Source organism: Monodon monoceros, unplaced genomic scaffold (genome assembly GCF_005190385.1).
Source record: "Monodon monoceros isolate NGI ecotype Baffin Bay Population unplaced genomic scaffold, NGI_Narwhal_1 Super_Scaffold_12, whole genome shotgun sequence".
Lineage (NCBI taxonomy): Eukaryota > Metazoa > Chordata > Mammalia > Artiodactyla > Monodontidae > Monodon > Monodon monoceros.
Window position 1 is genome coordinate 8,517,923 of NW_021703768.1, and position 19,329 is coordinate 8,537,251.

The window sequence follows — 19,329 nt, forward strand, 5'->3', positions numbered from 1 at the left end:
AGGTTTTCTTCCCCACGTATCTGATTTTAGAATCAAAATAGAAAATCTGAGAGTCAAGTTTTAGCAATATTAGGAACAATTAAGAAAGTTTAGTTATGAAAACATTAAACTAATGAAAAATAATGTTATTTCACTGAAAAGCAGTTAGAGATGAATCCCTGAAACCTGAGAGTTTATGAATTTAGTTGACTTGTACCATGTCAGTTATCATCTATGAAAACTGCACATTTGAACAAAATACTCATCTAAATGTTTATTTTAAAAATCTGTTAACATCAGTGAAAATCAGTAACTTTCTCGATGGCATTCACATTGATAAAGAGCACCGTAATGTGCCAAGTTTTAAAACAAGGTTTATTAAAAATGAAGAATGGGTATTTTAAATTCAGATTCTTGGCTATTTTCTTGCAATTTGACAAAGACGTAGTATATAAATAGGAAGTGCAAATTGCATATATCTTTATTTGTGTTGTTATACATATAAAATAAGGTAGATATATTAAAAATGTAAAATAAAAGAAAATGAACCACTTTTATAAAAGTGGTTTACAAAATAAACTGCTACTAGCAGCTAGAGAAAATTTTTGTTTGATATTGTATTTTTTTTCCTTAACATGGCTGCATGTAGAATATTTATAATTTAAATATATCCCTTAGCAGTTTGTCTCTGCTATTTAAAAACAAGCTATAGGAATAAATAAAAAATATTTTTAAGTATTAAAATATCCGTTAAATCCAGAGTCCAAACTCCCACACAGATGGTTTACTGCATGTAGAATTTTTTTTATTTCTCTAATTGCATATGTGTTTCTAAATAGCTGTTACCCTCATCTATCGGATTTATAGTTCCACTGAAAAAAATCAACTCACATGAATTCTTATTTTACTTTATATGTTCCTTTAAAAGCATGGCGGTCCACAGCTCAAGGTACAAACAACAAATTACATATGTAACTTCTAACACAATTTCAAATGAAAGTTCCTCTGAGAAAATACTTAGTGTATTTCATATTTCCCTACTTTATCTTCTGAAACTTAAAAATAATCTCAATAAAATATAAATGATACCTTGATGCGCAATACAATAACAAAGCTGCTTTGTGATAATTTAACCAAAATAACACAAAATAAGACAGACTTCCCAATTTGCTTCTAAAAGTAATTAGTATCTTATACGTCATTACCTACACAATTTTAAAAAGTATCCAAGTAATTCATTGAATTACATGCAAAAGTAGCAATTTCAACATGAATAAAATGACATTTTTACTTTCAAAGTTTCTTTATATATGAAAAAATGGTTAGATAATGCAGGAAACACTGCTTCCAAAATTGTTTGGAAATTCTTAATTTCCTAAACCTTTTAACAAACGTGACATCTGATGATATAGTCTACTTACAATCTATGGAACCTGCTGTATACAGGGAGGTAGGTAAATGGAAGTGTTTGTAAATAATAGGAGTATAATACCTGAGGGAATAAATGAATATACTGTCCATGAGTGTGACTCTTCTATGGAGCTGGGTTTGCACAACTTAGAAACGCTGCTTAGTGGCAGATGCAGTAGCAGGCAACCGAAGAAGTAAGCATATATCAGCAGATGGATCATTGTTGTGATGAAGTCAGTCCAAAACAATCCACTTATGCATTTAAAACATCACTAAAGCAGGTTGGTTTATTTGAATTTTAGTCTTGAAATAACCACTAATTGTATCACGGCTCTGCTTAGTGAATGACATTCCACAGCTAGAACCAGAGCCGAGGAGGTATCGATAAACAAGTCACAGTAAGGCCTGTGATAGTCCTTGTTTTCCATGAAACAATATAAAAAAAGAATATTACTCATTGACTATAATCTTCCAACAGTAACAGTTCTATGGCTTTTATAAAGTTTCTGCCAGGCATCGTGGAAACCAACTTAGCTTTATAGAAATAATGCAGTGCATAATGCAAGGTTGATATGTTGTAGTTTTCTGTAATAACACAAATAATGTAATCTCTGTAGCCCTGATGGGCTCCTTTCAACTTTGTGCAGTGATCTGAGCTGGCCTATGGAAAAGGTGAGCAGAGGGCAAAATCCGCCCTTGTGGCTTGCCTTTCCTTATCTGACGGACCTTCTCCTCTTGGGCAGGCAGAGCCCTCACGCCCTGGGTTCCCGTATGGTGTGGTCACCCAACGTGCTTTTCAGTGTTAGTGATGTCACAGACAACTCGCCCAGAGGTCTCTGCATTCTAAATAGGCTCCTGGAGAGAAGATAACACTTAATAAAAATATCCTACATGAAGTGAGGTGGAAGAGTTCGGAGACTGATCCAAGAAGCTTTCCTGGTGCTTGCTTTTTAAATTTTTTTATCTTTTTTATTGAAGTGTAATCTACTTCCAATGTTGTGTTAGTTTTAGGTGTCCTGGCGCTTGTTTTAAAATATGAAATATTGCTGTGGTCACAGTGCTATAGGTGATGCAGGGAAGGGAGGACCAAATTGAGTATAGTTGTAAAAGAAAAATCAAACAAACAACAACAAAACAATATACAAAGGAGACAGGAAACCTACGCCACGGATCACACTGTTTGAACCATTCTCCGGGTTACCCAGCAGCAGATGTTAGCTGAGCTGGGACGTTCGGAGCAGAGCTGTGTGATTAAGGACTTGGCTTCTATCTCCCAGCTACGGGGAGATAGTGTGCAGTAGTGGACGCTGTGGTGTGCCTTTCTCCAGATGCTGAGGGTGTTGGTGGTTACGACTCTCAGGTGAGAGGATCCAACAGCATCAAAGAGCTGCCAGCTCTGGAGCTTCCTGTGCGACCAGCTGAGGTCTTTGTGCGGCCTGCAGCCCAGCTCTGCCCAGCTTCCTGCTCCCCTCCCCCACCCCAGCTGCAGATGCTCAGAGCCCTCTGCAGTTTCATTCCCGCACACAGACGATCTCGCTGTCACTGGTTCTCCGGACCAACCCAGGATGGACACAGGTTTTGCTCCTAGAGAAAAGTCCCATAAGAAGGTATAGGTAAGGACTTCCCTGGCGGTCCACTGGTCAAGACTCTGCGCTTCCAATGCAGGGGCTGCGGGTTTCATCCCTGGCCGGGGAACTAAGGTCCCACCTATATGTATGTAGAACTGAATCACTTTGCTGTACACCTGAAACTAACGCAACATTGTAAATCAACTATATTTCAATAAAAAAATTTTAAAAACAGAAGGTATAGGTAACAAACGTTGAAAGTTGCAGACTTATTGTATTTAGATGACAAAGTCCTGTCAAGGCTTCAAGGCTTCCTTGATGTTCTACCTTTCTGCCTAGCTAGTTACAATTCTCTCTCTCTCTCTGCTCCTCCCTCCCGCCCCAGGAATTAGAATTCAGAAGTGACATACACATTCCTGTGTTCATTTTAATTATAAAATTAAACCAGATTTTCCTGATTGATAGGAAGTCTGACTTGACCCTGGTTTGATAATAAAGTCTGGCTTAGCTAATTACCTTATATTGTGGGTTCATTTCCATAAATTGAATGCCTTTAATCTGCGGCTCCAAGATAGTGAGAAAACAAATTTAAATGATGTGATACAATAAAAGCGTTTAATCAAAGATATCATATTTGCAAAATGTATTGAACTAGCAATATTTTGAATTTCCCAACAGTTTCTGAGTATATTGGATTAAACAACTACAATGATAAATAAAGAAGAACAGGTTTAATTTAGCATCATTAGATCAGTCTCTGTAAAGACTTTTGGATGTACTTCGCACAAATTGAGGAAGCACTTGACGTTGCTGACTGAGCCAAAAAATATGGGTTTGTAAGTTAGGTGGTTTCCAGTTTTTTGCTTCCAACAAAATTGAGGCCAACATAGACAGGTTATCAACTGATAAAGGGCATTAAAAACAATCTCTGATGTTAGATTACCATACTTTGGGCTGACAGCTTCAAAGGAATATGTAGACTAGGAGTCTCCTGCTGCTAGAACAAAAAGCATTTGCTGCCAACCGGCCAAATCCACTTGCTCCATTGTCTCTTTCCTTTGACAGCATCAGTGGCTTCCAATGGTTAGAAGCAAGTGAGCGGAATGGGCCGTCTCTCCAGACCCTGCCCTGAGGTGGTTCATAAGAAAGAAGGCAAATCTCAGATAGAATCTGGTGACACACACGAAACTGTGACATGGCCTGTTTTTGTAAATGATGGAGTCCCAGCTTCCTATCCCTCAGGCATGCTGAAATGTACACTCATGAGAGAGTCACATGAAGCAGATGTGATGCTGCTGACAGCAGACAGCTGCTCTAGCCAGCTTTCTACTCAGAGCAGGGAAAGGTATCCTACTCCGTTATCAGGGCAGACGCTACCCCCCAATCCACGCAAGGACAGAGATGCATGCACGGTGTATCAGCTCATGTATTCTTGGACACACCCCTTAATTCATCAACCAAAATTTATCCCTAACAGCCCATATACCAGTAAGTGATGCTTTCATGCACATTTGGAAAGCAATACGCACTGTTAGAAGCGGGATCCTCTGCAGTGTGAGCACCAGTGTAGGACAGCTTCGGTAGTTTCAGAAGCGGCCCCTAGAGTGATATTCCTGAATCTGTAAAGGACGGATCTAGGGTAGCAACTAAAGTTCCCGTGATGTAGCTGTGATGGGACAGCTGTCGCTCACAATGTTTGTGCTTGGACAGTGTGGTTTCCGGGCGCGGTGGTCTTCATAGCAAGTTTCTCACCTGCCCCTTAAAAGAATGGTGATAAACTAGATACCTCTCAACTACTTGTAAGTTGGCATCGAATTTTTTTTTCGTCAAAAGCTTCAAAAGTTGCAAAGGTATAATTTCTGTTACATCACTATTTAAATGTGTGAGGGAATTTAAATGCCATAGTGATTTGATAGCCACCTTCCCATTTAAAAACTTGATGAGCAGGGTCTAATTAAACATTCAGAAATTTTATGCTTTTCCTGCTTCTAACATCGTGCACTCTCAAAATACTTTCCCTCATCTAACAACGAACACATGAATAGGTTTAGATTTATCTCAACATATAAACAGGCTTAGAATCTAATTTGTAATTTTTTAAATTGAAGTACAGTTGATTTACAATATCGTGTTAGTTTCAGGTGCACAGTACAATGATTCAGTTACACATACATATGTATATTATATATATATGAATATGTATATATGTATATTACAAACCTAATTTGTAATTTTAAATCTACTCTCATAGATCACATCATTTTTAAGTGGTAAGTGTCCCTGTCTTTTTCTGACATTTCTCTTGAAGAGGGAAGGCACGTATTAGAAGTGATTTCCTAAATTCCTCTGCAGGCTGAGCTCACACGTGAGTTTAAGCCCGAGTGTTGCGAGGGACACACCTGGAACAGTTAGCGATCTCCATGCGGGGGCCCTCGCACTGCCAGCCGCCGCACTGGGGGGCCGGGCTGTCGCAGGAGCGGGTCCGGCAGAGGCAGGATCCCACGGTGCTGCCGTCGGTGTGCGTGCATGGCGCCCACGCTGACCACGCGCCGAAGTGCCCATCCACGGTGAGATTCCTCATCTAGGAAGCAGATACAAACGTGGATGTCAGAAAGGGTCAAGGCTGCAAACATAATAGGGAAAAAATGAAAGGTCTCCCACAAGACCATCAGAACTCATCTGGAATATTTCATATTACGATTAAAAAGAGAGGAACAGGGATGTATTTTGAAGTAAAGCAGCAGAGGTCATCGGTGGAGACAGTGATGGAGGAAAGGGAGGGGAAAAAAGAGGCAGATGGGAGGAGGGGGCAGAAGAAAAGAGGGATAGGAAGGATATGGTTCTATCTGCCTCCCTCAAGGAGGAGGGGGAGATGTAACGACTTGTCAATCAAGCGATACTAGGCTTGTTCACTCATGTGAGAAACCCAAGGAACAAGAAGAATTGGAGTGAAGAATCACATCTGTACTACTCTGTTGCATTTTTATGTACCTTAAAATAATGCAAGATTGGTCAGCCGGCATTATGTAAGACCTGGCCTCAAAAGTCGCCTCAAACTGACAACATTTAATTGATAACGTCTTAAAAGAGTGTGTCTTAAGCAACCGGAGCCTACTAGTTGTTAGGCGCATCCCCGTCAAACACGTCCTATACCCACCCTCCAGGAGTTTGTAAGCTGGCCAGGAGGAGCTGGACCGCTCATCATTACTACAAGTAAATCCAGTGATGGAGCTCTGAGCAGGGGCTGTGGGCGGAGAAGGGGCTCTCGGCAAACTCGCAGGATCCGGAAGGACGGTTAGGAGGCTGCGCCGCGCCCTGAAGCACGAGAGAGGCACCAGGTGACGAGGCTGCACTGTGCCCTGAAGCACGAGAGAGGCACCAGGTGACGGAGTCGTCCGGGGCCGCCGAGGGGAGCAGCCTGAGTGATGACAGAGGGGAATGCTGCTGCTGTGTGGTATTGAGGGCAAGCAGGCTCTAATGTCGCTGGGACGCGAGCAGGTGGTCCAGAGGAAGCAAAACGGAGAGCTGAGCTAGGAACCACGGCAGGGTCTGAACAGAGGGCCCGGATGCTCTGTGATGTGTACGTTCTGAGGGCCTCCAGGGAGGGTGGAAGGCAGGGGCCTCTCTGGCGGGCACCCCGGCCCATGGTGACCAGCTCCAGAGCAGGTGGAAGACCGCACGATGTCACCGTAAATCTGACCAGGGAATTTTCTCAGGAGCTAGAGTGTCCTCCAGATTTGAGAGTCTTGGGACCCAGCCTTCAGATCACCCAGACCCCAAAAAGGAATCTCCCCTCTGAAAAGGGACAGAAGAAGGCCTAAAGTCCAAACCTCCTAAATTTAACATGGGGCCTTATGCATTTCTTAGAAAATATGACAAACGAAGAGAAGGGATCACAAGTAAGTTACGTGCTTTCACGTTACTCCCTGCTGCCCCACCTTCTCGCCCAAATGGTCCCACCCTGGATGATTCTGGGGGATTAAAGACTCATCATTCACACAGGAGAGGACTCCACAGATGAGACAGTTCATTTCTCTGGGGCAAACTGTACCTGCACGACACAGTTTCAGAACAAAGCTGACACCATATTTCCAAGTGAGCTTTACCTCTGCTCTGTATCCAAATACAACAGGAAAGAGTAAACGTTTAGCATGTTCATGTCCTCGGACCTGGCTGGTTGCCCATCTCCAGCTGCCACAGTTATGACTCTACCCCTCTTGTTTCTTATCGATACTCCAAGACTTTACACTCCCACTAACCATGCCTGGCTATTTCTATAAGAAGCAGGGACAAAAGGGAAAGGATGAAACTGCATGATCCTCTGGATTCAGAGTGATTCACCGGATCCCACCCAGAGTGAGGTGATATACAAAGGCAGATTTTTCCTAAGAGGAAAATATCCCCATTTCTAAGGTCCTGTAACCTCCCCCGTCCCACCAGGATAAGAATACAGCTCCTACCATACGGTGACCTCAGTGTTTTCTTGGAGAACAGACCCCTGCGTGACAAGGGGGTTCACACCACGAATTTCTCCCTGAATTTGTTGTTAAAGCAGCAAAGGCCCTGCCACTTGCGAGTTTCAGGATTCCTCCTCCATCCTTTAACAGCCCTCTTGCTGCCTCTGGCCGAAAGGGCTCTCGTGCAGGTAGAAAAGGGATCAGCAGATGCTCACACTGGGGTTGACCATGCTCACAAGTCCAAACACCTGCCCGCTATGTAAATGTGGCTATGACTGTTCTCACGGTAAAAAGCATGAAGCCCTTGCTCATGGAGCCAGCATCAGTAATAACAGTGATCACACAGCATATTTGTATAATATCTACACAGTATAGGTCCATATTATTTTGACTGATCGTGATCATTACTATTACTTTGTGAATGTGCTCTGAGTCTGGGGAGCTCCCCTCTGCTGCTCTGCCCTCAGGGCGCCGTGCGGGGCTGGGCATGGGGGCTGACGCACCAGCTACCTATGCTATGGGGGTGGGGGAGGCGGGGAGGGGGAGGGGGCAGGGGGCGGGGGCGGGGGACCATCCGTCCCTAGTAAAGAGGGGTGATGAGAGTTTCTACCCTTGGGCTGTGCTCGGAGGCTAAGGAAAACGGCACCTGAGTACTTGTCAAGTGGTTGGCACAGGGACTACTCTCTAGTTAAGGGCTGACCAGAGGTAAAAGCATTGCACGGATCACACAGAAATGATGCTGAGTTCCATTTCGATTTCACAAATGCAAATATGGTTCTATCTGCCTCCCTCAAGGCATCCAAATGATGCTGTACCTCAGACAAGACCCAGATCTGGGCCACAAGGAAGCCAGTTCCCTAGTCTTCCCCATCTGCTTCTGGCATGTAGGTGATGGCTGGAAGGGGAAATTGGGGACAAGAATTCTTATAGTGGGATAAAAAGGAGAAGGGGGGCTTCTACTACTGCTTGACACAGTTTCACATTGAAAACATTTCACAACTTTTATTCAATTTCCTGGTAGGCTTGGGCCATTGGCTGGCTTTGTACAGGATATGAGGGACTCCTTACTGAGCGGGTTATGGGTGAACAGATAAACTGTGGAAAGGGGGGATTATCAGAGCCCAGGACTGGACTGTGCTTCCAAGGTGCTGCTCTGCGTGTGATGTAGGGGTACATAGTTGTGCCTGTCACACCCCAAACACACACACACACATATATGTCACAGCTCATGGAAAATCGTGCAAAAACCTAAGGAGCTTAAAAGTGAATTTTTAAAGCAACATGAAAAACCAATCAAAAGAGAATATCACCATCCATGTAGTTTATCACATCATGTTGACTCTAAAATTTTACATCAAAAATGTCCTCCTTCTCTGAAGGCCTGCTGTGCTGTAGACTACACTCCAACCCAGCCCAGAAGGAGCCAGAAGCCTCTAGAATGTTTGCTGGAGGTTCAGGCAAAGGGAGCCCACGAGTTACAGAGTATAAAATATCATGGCTTCATGGTACCAGTGAGGTTTCAGAGGTGAAGATCCAAGTCTTAAGCACGTGCATTTATGACGGTCCTGGCAGGATTGTGGAATGAACGTGATGAGGGCAACCTGGGCAGAGGTGTGGGTGGGATTAAGGGAACCATCAAGGGAGGCGGAAGCTGCAGGGAGCAGAAACACGGGGAGCTACGACCGTGCTCATCACGCCGGCCTGCTGGGGAGAGGGGAGGACAGGTTATGGGGGCCTGAGGGAAGAATAGAGCCTGGGAAGGGGCTGCCTGACAGGGGCTGTAATGCGGCATGAAGCCCTGGCCAAAGCTGCAGGCTGAGCTGAAGGAGGGCAGGAAGGAGGACCCCAGCCTCATTCTCCTGCCCGTGGTGCACACTGGCCAGACCCAAGACAACAAGAAAGCCTGGGAGGACAGAGAGAACAGTCTGGAAGCGGGGAAGCTCAGGCCCTTGGGGCAGGGGTGGGGAGGGGATGTGGACTGACTAGCACAGACCAGCATCACCATCCAGAGGCTCTCTGAGACTTCCGGTTCCTTCCATTTGCCTCCTTGTCTGTGATGGTGAGAGGGGTCATGTAGGTCAGGGAAGTCCTTGTGATTTTTGAATGTCTATGAATCCCCCCAATACTGATTAGAAACTATTGTAGGGGCAGGTGATTTGGGGACCTGCAAAGATGGGTTAATTCTCTTAAATTCCCCTTGGCTTCCGCTTCCTTGTCTAAAATGCAAAGGAAACAGCACAGAGATTGTTAGGATCTCTATAACTACAAGAGATCATGAATATACAAAACTCAAAGATTTGTGAAGTCAGGGGGAAATACAATATGATGGTGATGAATGAATAAAGATGGAAGCAGCAATCATTCGGAATGTTGGAAGACGACATTTTATGATGGAAAAATATGTAGAAACTGGCAAACTAAAAGAATAAGTCAGTGACTTGTAGAAAGGGGCCTGCAGGGCCATGAGTTGAGTGCCAGCTGAGGTGGCCTTTGTAGAAGCTAAGCTTATCAGTGAGGTGAGGCACTGCACTGACTGACAGGTATTATCTCACTGCATCTTCACAGCATCCCTAGAGCATACATCTCACTTTATAGATAGGAAAACTGAAGCCCAGGTGTCACTCAATTAGCTCAAAGTCACTCTGGCTGTAAAAGACCCAAGAATCAGTCTAAACAAGCTTAATCCAGAGCCTGTGATCTCAGCCATTTCATTGGGTAACGTGATTCTTAGAACTTTCTTTGATGAGACTCTTATGGAAATCAGCTTCATGCACTTTTACCACCAGTCGTGTAACAGCAAAGTTCCCTTCACCTAGGAAATAATGGACTTCCAAGAGCTGGCTAGATCCAACTTTTGTTAACAAGCATAATCCTTAATCCCACTTTTGATTTATTCATGTTCAATTCATTAATTCCCAACTGATGAAGGATGTAGATGCATTTGATGAGCATAGAGGTCCCTGGAGCATATCTTTAGGTTCTTACTGTTCTCCAACTGCCATGTTCTTATGACTAAATTGAAGTCTTATATTTTCTATTTGGATATTTTTTCAGAAGTTAAAGTGTTTTCCTTTATTTACTTTTAAAGGCTCATGTACCTTTGGTCAGAGACTGTAACAAAACAGGATATTGGATGCACTCTTTGGAGAGGCTTGTCTCATGTTATGACATCAACTTAATATTGTCCTTAAGTCTATCTGTATAAATGAAGTACATGAAGGGAAGATAGCACCTTTGAAGAGAACTAAGATGGAACTCTGTGTGGCCTCTGCAAGATGGGTGAATAGAGGTAATCTTTATTGCCTCTGAATCCCACTTCTTCCATCTATGAGACAAAATGGAAGCAATAACATCATGAACATTAAATGAGATACTCCACTGAAAGTTGCCTAACATGGCACCGAGCACATGATCAAAACACCCAATTAACCTCAATTCCCTTTTCCTTCTTTTACAGTTGATTTCAGTGATACCTCTCAGGCTATATGAACATAATATGCCGATGACTAATGGGTCACCAATCACTGAGTCCACTGATCAGCCACTGCTTTGGGAGACGTTGACAGCTGGGAATTACATCATCTTGTAGACTAGGAATAATGTCAGAAGTACTGGATTTAAGTCGATTTCTTTCTCAACGTAGTTTCAGAATCTTGTGTAAACCCTTTAGTCTCTGGTCTATGGTGCTGGCATCTAAATAAAGGGCTCTGGGCTTAATCACTGCTAAATTCTCCTTTCACTCCAAAGATGATAATTACACAGTAGCCAGGGAAGAATCTGTTATTTTAACACATTTAGGTGCTTATTTGGTCTGTGTATTTTGCTAGTCACTGCACGACGTATTTTGGAATAGAGACTCATTGTATGATATGGTATGCTAATAACCATATGTCCACACAGGGTGTGGATGACATTCACGCATAAATAAAGCCCAGGTAGATTTTTAAGATTGTGCTATCCTTGTTAAGCAATACTGCAAGTTATGCAGGACGGATATATTATTTGAATCACTCTAGGTATGTAAATTTAGATCTTGCTTGAGTACTTCAAATCTCTTAAACCGAGAACAATGTTTTTAATTACAATAATATAAGAAAAGAGAATGTTAACCAATATGTCAGTCAACTATTGCCCTGTCTCCTGGACAAAAGAAATCCATAAACATTTTTAAATAAGGATCTTTAAGTGGAAAATAGTTCTCTGTCTTTACTCTGGCCCATAAAGTCAAGCCTTTCTTCCATTTCAGTCAAAAAAAAAGAATAATATAGAAGCAAATTACTATTTTAATAGCTTTTAAAAATACTTCTCTAAGTCTGCTCTATATTAATGCTAATCATTTCATCTAACTCATTTCTAAGAGATTTTTTGAAAGGGATGTATAATTAAAACAATATTTGGGTAATATGGGATTTCCCATTTTCTATCTGGTAGCCTATATAAGTCAGAAAAAATATGTTTTTCTTTCCTGTGGTTTGCTCAAAGTGATATAATTTATTGTCTGTTGTCAAATGCTTTGCATATTCTTATCAGTAGTATATCTTGATAAGTGACAAATTACACTGGATGAAATGACAGAGATGGTTTTGTATAATGAAATCACCTCAAACCAGAAGAAAAAAAGACCTTGTTATGTATGGTTTAGGGACAGCGAATCAGAGATCACGTCTCAACTACATTTTTCAAAAAGAGATAGTGGAGGGGCAGCTGTGAAACCAGCACAGGTCCACATCGCCCTCTGACCTTCCCTGAGTTTATAACAGAAGCTGTCCTCTCAGCAGAAAGAAGCCACTTTAGTGATAACCCTCCTGTCGCTTCTTAAATACCAGGTCTTTCATTTTCTGACCGCAGAAACATACAAGACGTACTCATTATAAACTAAGTGGATGAGTGTGTATTTCCCCTTATGTAACTAAGCATGTCCCAGATATCCACTAAAACAGCCTTGAGTCCTGGACCAATGGCTTTACTGCTTGAGAAGAACTGCTATTATCTTCCATCTTTTTTTTTTACCATTAAAACTGTAAGGTCAAACATCTACAAGAAGATGCGCTGATTCTCCTAAAGCGTGTGTCTGAACTTTAGAGGTACATTTCAGCTAGTGCACTTTGTGTTTTCTTTAGCTGCAAAGCATTTAAGGTGAACACCTTGTGCTTTTAAAGTGTGTTGCAGACATTAAGAAGGAACTTCACACAGACAGTGGCATGTTTTAACCAATTTCACAAGACACCGCAGAAAAGTTTGCTTCTAAATTCAGAGATCCAAAGCTCAATAACCCAAAGGAGTAGCAGCTAACCCCATTGCAAGGCTTTGCTCAGAGCCTGGATGTGGTGATACACCCGCCTCTGCAGCGAAAGGCCTAGATCTCCTGCCAACATTTGGGGAACAACACTGATTTAATAGCACTTGCCTCCCTCATGACACTCTGCCTGATTTTCTCACTTACAAACTTAAGGACAGGCTTCCTGACACGCGGCTCAGATAATGGAAAGTGCAGGTTCCTTCATAAGAAATGGACAGTCTGTTCAGATGCCTCAGGCAGTGCTGAACAGAAGGAACAGCACGGATTTAAAATAACAGACTGTGTCCCTTGCCTTCTCACCTCTGTCTTGCAGAGGTGTGGCCAGAAATGACAGCATGGAGATCAGCAGTGATGTGACAGCAAAGGGACTTACTAAATGTTCAAATATGTTGAAGTAAATAGCTGTTGCTCATGTTCTCTGAGAACAGAAAGAGACTTGGAATGACTTGATTGAGGGCTCTGAAGACAAAGGGGAAGAAAGGCTGGATCCTATAAGTGAGGATGCAAACAAATAAATTGGCAAAGGAAAGTGTGAAATCTGTTTTCTTGGATTCAGAGTCTGGCTCTAAACACAGGGGAATTTCTCCCTATTCTGCAGGGTTCCCTGTGGGAATGTACATTAGGCTGTTTCTCCCAGGACTTTTTGTGACCCTGAGCAGTAGTGAGGAGACTGTCCCACATGGCGTTCCATCATAATATCCTTTAGTTTATTCTTTCAATTGCTATTTTATTAATGCCACAAAGGGCAAAATAGTCCACACCAAGCTCTGGAGATAAAAATCGAAGAATAAAACAGAAATGTTGCATCCCATTTTCAAATCAGCACTGCTTTCTCTTAAGATATTTCTCTTCAAAACAGACAGCAAGGTGTCAGCAGGATCCCATGTGGCTCCGTGCAAGGAGGGGCTGAATAAGTTAAGAGAGCACAGACTGGATTTGCGAGGAAGGTTCTAATATGAAAATGCATGGACACCACGGAAGCGTGGGTTAGGATTGTAGGACAGCTTGGTTCCCATGGACAGTGTTTCCAGAGCTGGACACACGGACACTCACAGGACAGGTGGAGATGCTCTGCTCCCACTGCATCATGCTCAGGCTCTCCTCCAGGCTCGTGCATTTCTTCATCACCGAATCCCAGCCACAGTAAGGGTCCTGGGCCCCAATGCAGGCACTGGAAACACACACCAAAGGGTCAAGAGAAAGGCAGGTTTATCTAGTACCATAGATGCAAGCTAAGAATTGACCCTTAGGCCTTGACGTGGGACGAGAAACAAAGTTTTCGTCCGCACAGTCGAGAACATAGCTAACTGCATACGCCAGTAAGTATCTAATTAAAATTAAATAAATTAATTTTATTTGACCTATCTATTTTTTTCTAAGATCCAGGGCTGACAACCAAATGATTGTCCATGCTAACATGACGCCTTTTGGTGTCATGAACAATCTAGTGTCAGAATCTTGCAAGGCTCCAAAATACTAGCTGTCATCACACCATCATCACCCTCACCCCCTTAATGACAGGTACTATTTGTTGAACATCTACCGTGGTATATAAAATGATTGCATCCCTTATACAGAAACAACGTTTATAGGAATGTATTAATGTTTTCACTTTATTTATCATCACCATCATCACCACCACCACCATCATCGCTATTATATCATTAGCATCATTTTCATCCCCTTAATAATGGGTATTATTTGTTGAATACCTACTGTGATATATAAAATTATTATGTCATTTAACCATTTAAACAACTCTAATGAGGGAGGTATTATTATTTTAACTTTTTTGATGAGAAAAAGGAGACACCAAAAATTTCTAATATTTGCCCAAGGACAAACAAGTACACCCCAAACCCTGCAACGTGGTTGGTTCAAATTTAATAAGATAGAGAAGTGTTCCTTTTGAGTACCATAGCTTAAAAATGCATTAAGTTTTTCAATTTAATAGTGGTTTAATATAGCCCTGTCTACAATATTCAACATATTATATCAGAAACATTGTAGATGGTAGATATTTTATTTTAGCTTTGTCTAAACGAAAGAGTTCATATACAACGTGGGCATCATTAAGTGAAGATTTCAGCCCCTAAGTTATAAACACAATATAGTGTAGATGTGGGGAGGGAGGAAACAGACAGAGATGACTGTGACAGTCAAAATTACACAGAAGATGACCCCACAGAAATGCAAGGCATTGGACACCTTCTCTCTGAAGGGTCAAGAGATCAGATGTGCAGGAAAGGGTTGTGAGGGAAGGCAGGTGAGTTCAGCACGGAAGTGCCAAGGTCTTCTGAGTTAGGGCAGAACTTACAAGGGGCTGAATGTGTTACAGAGTTACCAGTTCACCAAGAGTAGGACTAGAAATCATAGTGTAATCATCAAACATGGGGCCAGGGAGGCAGTCGAAGTAACAATAAGTCACTAATATTAATGATATTAAAAACCCCTATTAACACATCAAATATGTAAACCTTGCATAAAGCACTGTTCTAAGAACTGGACCTCGATTTGCTCATGTAAACCTCATAAAAACCTTTAAACAGAGTGCCTCCTTCAGCTACTCTATTTATTCTCGTTTTAAAACGAAAAAATCGGAGCAGAGAAAGAAGTCCAAGTTCCACAGCTGGGGAAGATACATGTAAAGATAATAAATGAAGCAATAGAGGTATAAAACTATTACTGAGGGCTTCCCTGGTGGCGCAGTGGTTGAGAGTCCGCCTGCTGATGCAGGGGACACGGGTTCGTGCCCCGGTCCGGGAAGCTCCCACATGCCGCGGAGCGGCTGGGCCCGTGAGCCATGGCCCTGAGCCTGCGCGTCCGGAGCCTGTGCTCCGCAACGGGAGAGGCCACAACAGTGAGAGGCCCACATACCGCAAACAACAACAACAACAACAACAACAACAACAGACTATTACTGATTAAGTTACCATGCAATTATTGTGTATTAACCAGCCCAAGAAGTTCAAATGGTTAAAACTGGCGCTTCTCACAGCAGGACTAGGGCTGGGAAGGAGTGTGAAACAGTTACCTGTCACCATAACCTCACTGGAACTTTTTGATAAGTGACCCTGTATCTGTTAAAAGATAAACTGAGGTCGATTAAACTGTTCAAGAGTTTATTTGAGCAAACATCCGGCAGTGCCAAAGGGGCACTGGTTAGGAGGCTCCGCCCACAGGGGCTGAGGAGAGGCTTTTACAGGGAAGATCCAGAAGCAAAGCTCGAAAGTTATTCGATTGCCTACAGCCTGAGCGGTGCCTTATCTGGGAAAGCCTGGCTGTGCTCTTGCCGTTGGTTGTTCTTAAATTTCATCTTTTCCGATTCCAGGGCGTTGACTGGCGTAGGCAGGACCAGAGTCCCAGTCGTACTGAACTAGCGTCACTGCTGGATTCCACGGTGTGCATCACACATCGGAATCCTCTCCGTGTTTGATCCCATTTTCCCGTCAGGGGGCAAAAGGGGCAAGGCTACACTTCGGGAATTATTCAAGAAGCCTGAATTCCGTTTCATGTTTCTTATTCAAGCAGTATGACCATGAGACAAACTTAAACTTCCAAAAACGAGGAAATTCCACCAAGCCCCTAACGTTGCGGCTTCTTCCCCCTTGCAAAGCTGCCTGTAGAACTGAAGCAACGCCACAGGGTTACATGGAATATTTTAAGCTGTTTTCAATGAAAAGCTGTTTGTAATAACGTCTCTTTCTTCCGATACTGCAGATGGCTCTGTAGACTCTTAAGATTACACTTAAAATACTAAAACTTCTCTACAATCACAAGTGCCCATTCATTAAAAATACTGTTTATATTAAATATGTTTTCCTCACTTAAAATGTTTCATACCATGGGGAACATTCTGACGAGCTCTACCTTTATTCTAAATTATACCTTAAGGAAAACCAGTCATCATAACTTATTATTTTTGGAAGTTGCGTCCCTTAAGGAGATCATGTGGAAAATCACAGAATTCCTATGAATGGAGCCACCGTGAAAGTGGCTTTTCTTTGTGTGATGAATATTTTTAATCATTTTTTTCTTATTTTGTTAAGAACCTTAGATTATTCTCATGTGATATATTGCCCTGGTGTCTGAAAGTATCTGAATTCAGAAAACAAGTTGGTCAGAATCTGAGGTTTAATCTGAGAACACATTTATTGAAAGTGTATTTTAGAGCAAATGCATATTTAGATGTAGGCCTTAATTCTAGAAGGATAAACTACTTTCTTTCTTACAGGAAATTAATCTAATGACATTACAGTTTATATAAACTCTTCCCTTACTTTTTTTGTTTTTTGTGGTACACGGGCCTCTCACTGCTGTGGCCTCTCCCGCTGCGGAGCACAGGCTCCGGACGCGCAGGTTCAGCGGCCATGGCTCACAGGCCCAGCCGCTCTGCGGCATGTGGGATCTTCCCGGACCGGGGCACGAACCCGTGTCCCCTGCATCGGCAGGCGGACTCTCAACCACTGCGCCACCAGGGAAGCCCTCTTCCTTTACTTTTTAAAGTTTGCGGTTATGCTATTTGTTGAGTAATAGAAATAAACGGGTGTATTCATTAAAATCTTTCACTGTATTTCTGCAAAGCTGGAGCTAATTACTGAATATGATCCCCTTGCATATTAGATTATCTAAGTATCTATGACTTCATCTGGCTTGTTTCTGCCACACTAACTGCCATTATGTCAGTTTACTTCTGATATTAAGAACTCTTGCCTTATCAACAACAGGTATTCATTAAACATGGGATTTCTAAAGTATTTCCGTCATTCATTTGTTCAGCACACACTTAGCACCTGTCTTGAACTGATTTTGAGAGTGTTTCCTGGGTGTACCGGGAAACAAAACTGACACAGTCGGTTGTACCCAAAGAACTCACCTCTTAGTGAAGGAAATAAACATTAAACAACTGCCCCGATAAATATCAGCAGCCAGTTGCAAAGGAAAAAACAAAAGGGGGCTGAGGAAACATATGGGGAGAGCCATTTAAGCTGGGACCAATGAGAGAAACAGAGGGACTGACGTGATACTTTTCAGCAAAAACAGAGTGTTTCGGCAGGAAGACCAGCACAGGGAAAGTGTACAATGTAGGAGGGAGTAAACTTGAGAGTTTGAAGAAATGCCTAATAAATGGAGGTGGCGCTTTGGCGGAAGTTTGGGGTGTAGAATCTGCTGAGTCCTCAAGCCTCCCTCCCTAAGCATTTAGGTTCCCTTGTAAGTGCTGCACCTTTAAAGTGCTTCCCAAATTCTGCACAAAAATCACATGTCAAATGTCAGTATTTTTATTTGTATTATCATGGTGATGACACTGAGAGAGAACAATTTAACTATTTGTGAATAATAGTGTCTTAATACCTAAGACAATCTCAGTTGCCTTATTCTTAACGGCTATGTCACCATATACTTCAGGATCTGCTTTTACTTTGAGTTGCATTAAAAACATTACCTTACTAAAAATAAGACTGGAAAATTCCAATTAGACAGTAATCTTCCTGAGGAATACATTCTAAGACATCCACAAGTCCCTCAATTAGTAAATCCAACTGGAGCATATATTTTTTCAGTTTCCTCTTCTGCAAAACTAGGATAATACCTCACTGGGCTGTTCTGAGGATTAACTTACATCATGTGGTAGAAAAAAACAAAGTTTTATTGAGATGGGCTACATATACTTATTCTACTTAATCTATAAACATAATTACAAATTAATATATGCTGTAAATTTCTGGGAGTGTTTGAAAACATTCTATACCAAAAATGCTAAATCTGTGAATGCCACGGGGTCTTTATTTAATAAGGCGATGTGAGACACCACAGTGTGTTCCATTAAACGGTGCAAAGTATTTCAGCTACACGTTTGGATCCATTCACAATGATTTCTTTTGCTACTTGCATGTGCAAGCACAGTGCCATGTGTTGAAGACACAAGGATCACGAATGAACTTGCAGTCTAGTGAGGGGGGAAGACGACGTTCATGACCATTGCTTGACAATGCCATAGTGAGGAATGACTATTGAGAAGCCCTGACAACCGGTGCTATAGGAATCAGAGGAGAGAGCTGTGGCCCAGAAGAGTTTCAGGAAGAGGTGCTATTTAGGCTGGCCTTTGAATGCAGCTGGGGTTTGGCTGAATAAGAAACACATCCCTGGTCACAGTGATTCCAGGAGAGACAACAAGGAGTCCTGTGTACATGGCATGATCCTGTGAGCTGAGCAGCTTGGCTGGGTTGAAGTTTCCTCAAGATTCCAGAGAAGTGTACTGATGTGATTAAAATATGGGGGTTTTGCTTAAGCAAGGGAAATTTGGCTGTGGTGAGTAGGATGTGTCAGATGGTGAAATCTACTAGAAGAAGAATTTATAATTCCCAAGAAGAACTGAGATACAAGTACAATTGCAACAGCATTTTTAAAAGTTAGGACACATGCCAAGTAAGCAAAGACACAATTACCAGTAAAAATATATGTTTACACTCAGTTAGTCACTAACATTTAATATATTAAAAACTGTTCGCTATTGGCTTATCATATTGGCTTATCATTAAATTACACTGATTAAATTAAATGAGGATTTTTTTCACATTTCAATTTGCTTTTTTTATTAATTAATTTTAAAAAAGAT

The 19,329-nt window shown here is 42.1% G+C and overlaps 1 protein-coding gene across 2 annotated transcripts in view; it reads right to left on the bottom strand.

Moving 5' to 3' along the window:
• The window catches only part of SEMA5A (semaphorin 5A), a 471,369-nt gene that overhangs the window by 65,618 nt on the left and 386,422 nt on the right, over nt 1-19,329 (bottom strand). For both annotated transcript variants that reach the window (XM_029215912.1, XM_029215913.1), the window contains 2 exons: nt 13,767-13,884; nt 5,357-5,538 (listed from right to left, as the gene is read on the bottom strand). In XM_029215912.1, the coding sequence (XP_029071745.1) occupies nt 5,357-5,538; nt 13,767-13,884 (300 nt within the window). The remainder of the gene's footprint in view (nt 1-5,356; nt 5,539-13,766; nt 13,885-19,329) is intronic.